Consider the following 5,738-nt stretch of genomic DNA (forward strand, 5'->3'; position numbering starts at 1 on the left):
GCTCACTTCACATCTTGGTGAATTGAAACATTGTATCACTGTTAACTATTCGCAACTGTTATTGTTTTATTATATTTAATGTTCTTTAAATTGTCTAGAATTTGTAAACGTTACAGATCAGAGATGATAGAAATGAATACTGCATCCTTTGATTATTACATATTTTTTGTGGCCACCAATTCAGCCACGGTTCTCTTCTCTGATAGACACTCTCTTCTCTTGGCAACACACACACAATTGTATATACAAATTTAAATACATAAACACACACATACATACACTTACACACTATGCCCAAACAATCGATGGATGCTTACTTTGTCTTTGAGCTTGTAATACAAATTTTAAAAGAACATATTTTGGGAGAAATTCATAAATCGAAAATTATTCAATACTACCTGCTTTCACAAAGACACCAGTAAGCAGTTAATGGACCTCCCGTTCATTAATGGCTTTCATTTTGCACATTCTTAGTCCTTATAATCACTTCTTGCGCATAAGGAAACGTCATCTGTAAGTCAAATCTCATTTATGGCTCAAGCCAAGAGTAAATGAGCAAACTCTAGTTCACAACCCTGTTGCAAAAAGCCAATTAATAAAGGATTATCCTCCTACATTTGCCAAATTGCCTTCTTAATGCCAAGGTTAATTTAATAGAGTTTTACTAAAAATAGGCACAGCAACCTTTTGGAAAAATAACCAAGTGCCAAGGAATCAACCTTTTCTCTTTTGGATTATAAATGAAGCGGAAATGAAAGTGAAATCAGACCGAGACTGTTTATTATTAATTATTATTATTAGTGTATGCTTTTCTGATAGACAGTACTCCAGTGTGCTTACTAAATAAAGACCCTGCTCTGAAGTGGTGATTAGTCTGGAATAAATGTGGAGTAATAACATTTTCACATTTACTGAATTGGACCAAATAGAGACTGCACCCTTAAATTTAGAAATACCCCCCTCCCCGTTAGACCTTACAAAAGGCTTTAGCTCTAGGTACTTTAATCTGAAGGCTTCTTATCAAACACAGAACATGAATACATTTGTGCTATGGTACTAAACAGAGTTGATTTGGTTGTCTGAAATTGTTTTTAAACTGCAATTTCACATTTGTGTTTCAGGGCGTTAAAGGGAAACATTGCTAAGGTGTCTTTTAATTGAGATCTTCCTGCTATCCAGACGTGATGAGTGGTTCCCACGCTGCTGTCACTCCTATTACTCCTTGTATGGAGGGCCTGCCACCGTTACCAAAGAGCCTAAGTGGACTTCTTAACTCAAGTGGAGGTTCGGGCTGGCGCGACCTTGAGCGAGTCTACGCCCAGAAATCCCGCATACAGGATGACTTAAGCCGTGGTGGCACAAGTGGCAGTGTCCAAGCCCACCCAAAACCACCCAACCTTGATGCCGCTCTGGCTCTGCTCAGGAAAGAGATGGTGAGTTACTTGAATGTATGGGGTAGGTCAGGGGTTGACTAATTTGGTTTATATTTAGGAGCCAGAATTGTTTGTGCTACTAACGCACATACTAACATGCTTGCACACTCTAACACGCACAAATATAGTATCACAGATATTAACATATTTATACACACAGTATCATACTTACACATACTTAATGCCGGGTGTGGGGGTGTTGATCTTATGTAAAGTACAGTGCTCCCCGGAAGTGATTTCTTGTCGCCATGGCGACCTGGTGCCTGTGGTTTGTCAAGCCCTGGGGTAGATAATGATCTATCTCTTTTATAATGTGATACTGGTTTCTATCAAAAAAAGCTTACAAAATTGGTGACTGATTATGTACACAAACATCTAATCCTGTCTGCAATGATAATGATTATGCTGATACCTTAATGTCATGGTGTTAACCATTTTGACATCCAAGACATGAGTAACACATTATTATGACTCATGCAGTCCAGTAAGATCATTATGAGATCCACGAAGGATAAAGATTTAGATGGTTTATCCCATTTCTCAATCTTCTGCTGTTTTTTCCTCTTGGACGCTTGTTGTTAATTGAAGGACACAAGTGTTGCCACGCTAAGATCCATGTATTAGGGAGTGGGAGCTTAATTGAATGTTTCGCCCTGTGTCACAAAAAAACGGTGAAGTATTAGGAAATAGAGGAGGTGATGACACTTTAATGTGTTAATGTCCATGTGTTGGATAGCAGTCTGATTAATTTGGATTGTATGACTTTACCTTCTGCGTCACTAGACTTGGTTCATGTTCCCTGTTTTTCGGGAAAACTGCGAAGCATTTTTCAGGCTCCCAAAATATTCTCCCCTGAGGACTGATTTCAGGATTCAACCCAGCAGTGTCATGCCTCTGCTGCTCTTTGCATATCCAGCAGGTCAAAGGAGAGGGCTAAGCATACCTACCAACAGTCCCAAATTTCCCAAGACAGTCCCATTTTTGGGATCGCGTCCCGTCAAATTCAGGTCTGTCCCGGCATAAAAATACTGCCTATGCACTGTACGTTTTCAGCACTGAGTTTTAACTGTGTATGTCTAAGACATATGCTTGTGAATGAGCTTCAAACTACCCAGTATATGTACTGGGTAGCCCAGATCTCAATGCTGCAGGGTCATGCAAAGTGAGTGCCGAAGCCCCTTTAGCCCCCCACTTTGTCCCAGGATCCAGGAAGGAAATGTTGTTGAGAATAGCTTAGCCCTCTTAAAGTGTTTCATATAGAAACCCTATGTAGGACACTAGGAGTTTAATTGTTTTTTTTTTGTAAGCTATATTAATGTAAAAATAAGTTTGAGACCGTTTATTATTGAAATTGTTGATTGCGTGATCATATAGTGGGTACCTCAAGAAATGATCACTGCTTTTAAAAAAAAAAATAAGAGATACAATAACTACTTAATGGTAGCATTTACATCTATAAAAGTATTATTTAATGTGGGCTTACAGTGTTAAACTTTGCCTAGAAGACCTGGTGTTTCTGGTTGCCAAGGGCTTGGTATCTGAGATGAAAGATACCGGTACCTATTTTCTTTAAAGCTAACAATGCTCTTTTGGAATAAATCTGGCAGAGATGTGCCTCTCTAGGGCCACAGTAGACTACTGGCTCCCAGTGCTTTTCTTATGGGGCTACATTTCTCAAACCCGTATGGGCCAAAAGACCATTGGGGGGGCCAGATCTTCTTGTTTCCGACCAGAGGTAGGGAACCACTGAAATCGTCCAAGGGTAAATGATGGCTAACTTCCCCCACCATGGACCCAGCCATTTCGGCACATACATAAATCTGCTTATTGTGCGTACTGCACTAGGGTAAAACTTTGGAGTCATCGCAGTAGAATGTATCTGTAATTATTTTTACCGATTTTAAGTCCGATATGGTTGCAAAAAGGTTTAGTTGCTGATATAATCTGAAACCTGCATTCTTCTGTAACAGGAGCGTTCTGGATTCTGAATTCCCAGTTTTTGTTATATATTTAGGAGCAATGAGCTTTCTATATAGCTGCTAATGTAGGATATCCGTCAACAGCGTGGCCTAATTGTTTCACTATATCCTTTCAGTGTGATAAATACCAGGATATGTCCTGCTATTGTCAATATTCTCCCTTTGGTATTTCTTTTATGTATGAAAAGTTAAATAATGATTTGCCTCGCGTTCCAGTATTTCTTAGTGGAATGGTATATAATAAAATGTATGACCACCCTTCGTCATATGACCAGTATGTGAATCTACAGATAATATGAACAAAATAAAAATTAATGTACAATAACATTTCCTTTTCTCAGGACCTGCATAATTATTAAGGCTATAATCCCATATCTGTCAGGTAGCCATTAAGGACAGGAAATATATATAGATAATGCTGACTGCGCCACGGGCTGTAACTGACCTCCACTTCTGAGGTAAAATTTTAAGTTATCGGCAAGCAAAAAGCACCAAGTATATTTACATAATAATAATAATAATTTACGTGATAATTCCTTTTAAGCATGCCCGCTATCATACCAAAATGTCTGGTTTTCCTCATGACAGTCCAGATTCTCAGGGATTGTTGTCACGGTTAGCGGGGATCATGGGCCTGTAAGGGAGAGCCTCTGATGTCTGATCAGTGGAGGTCTGTCCTCCATTGCTGCTCCCCCACGGCCATCTAGCGATAGTCTGAAGCTGTGTGGGAGCATAAAAAGCACGACTATCTTAATGTAGCAATAAGAAAGCGGTAATTATCCCTCCTTTCAACTGACACTCAATAAATCAAAGCCCTTCCATATAGGCCTGCAAGGACAAAGAGGTTAGACCATACACTTTTGCCAAAACATACATTGGCTCCATCATACAGTGGCCTTAAAGCAGTAGGTTCAACATATTCAACATGTTGATTGCTTTAGTTTTAGCATTTTCACCCAAATTTGTCTTTTTTTTTATATAAATATATAAACGTAATGCTGGAAACTCAGTAGCCATGAGCTGATCCCAAGTATTTAGAGAATGAATTACAACAGGGGAACCAAGGCATCTGCATTTATGTACTATACTGTACTTCTAATGTCTGCTATAATATTGTGTGATGCGATAACACGGGTATCTGCAAATAGTTTAACTTGGCCTATCAGTCTAACTAATAGGCCCGGTCTCCTACGGGAAAAAAATGTGTCCTGACCCAAGACACTCAGAGGCCTGAAGGAAACATCTTGTCCTAAAATGCTTATTGGAGTCAAATAAATAGTAGAAGCTAAGGGTGTACCCTTGTTTTCACAGTTGGACGTCCGCAAACCTAATCCGACTTAGAGTAAATATTGGCATAGTTTTATTTAACTACAGATCATGACGTCTTGGTGATATGCTAACATTACTTTTTGTCCTACTGATATAATATCATGTAAAGGCCGGTGTACCCTTTTGAGTAATTTCATTTTTATAAAATCTGCAGCGTAAGTAGAACAGAGCCTTTAACTTGTAACTATTATTGCTGATTAAGAATACAACAAATAACCTGCATTTTTTCTGTTATTATTTAAGGTTGGGCTCAGGCAACTGGATATGTCACTCCTTTGTCAGTTGTATTCGCTGTATGAATCAATCCAGGAATACAAAAGTGCTTGCCAGGCTGCTAACAGCGCAGACTGCACATACGCTATGGAAAACGGATACTTTGATGAAGAAGACGAGTACTACCAAGAAGCTGGAGCCCTTCATAAGGGAACAAGGGACGATTCGGAAGGAAACCTCACATTGAATGTTCCACCTGTTTCCAGCAATGACTGGTTACTGGAGAATATATAACTTGCTGAAATTTGGGAACTCCCAGTTACTAATTTTTTTTTTTTGTGATATTCCTTTCCATGATTTTTTATTTTTTTTTTAAAGGAAAGCGTTTTGTTACAATAACATTTTGCAGGCATGCTTCCAAAGAGTACTTTGTTGGTCATCTTGGGTTTATATCTCACTACAAGCAATTTAGAAGAAAGTTCGAACTCAAGTGCCTTTAACATCCAATAGCACTTCAGTATTTTTCAGCGGGAGGACAGACTTTCCATAATGGCGAGTTTAATATGTGTAGGCATAAAAACTAGAAGAAGTGATAGGATCTTATTAAGAAAGGTCACGTTGACCAATCCACATTGGCACTGAGCAAAGCTTTCTTGCCAATGTAGCTCGACTAACGTTGTCTTCGGTTACCTCAAAATGTCTCAGAATATTTAGGAAATCCTCAGTTGCTGTAGATCTTACAGATGTTTTCTTCCAATATCTGAGCCATTCTCTTGTGAATTAT

The 5,738-nt window shown here is 38.8% G+C and overlaps 1 protein-coding gene across 1 annotated transcript; it reads left to right on the forward strand.

The window, feature by feature from the left end:
- Positions 1-1,184: 1,184 nt before the first annotated feature.
- Positions 1,185-5,248, forward strand: LOC149289895 (protein FAM89A). Its single transcript, XM_089490175.1, has 2 exons — positions 1,185-1,433; positions 4,985-5,248. The coding sequence occupies exons 1-2, from the start codon at positions 1,185-1,187 to the stop codon at positions 5,246-5,248; spliced, it is 513 nt and encodes a 170-aa protein (XP_089346301.1).
- The last annotated feature ends 490 nt before the right edge of the window (positions 5,249-5,738 follow it).

This window comes from Sceloporus occidentalis, unplaced genomic scaffold, assembly GCF_023333645.1.
Source record: "Sceloporus occidentalis isolate IW3139 unplaced genomic scaffold, rSceOcc1.0.p SCAF_42, whole genome shotgun sequence".
NCBI lineage: Eukaryota > Metazoa > Chordata > Lepidosauria > Squamata > Phrynosomatidae > Sceloporus > Sceloporus occidentalis.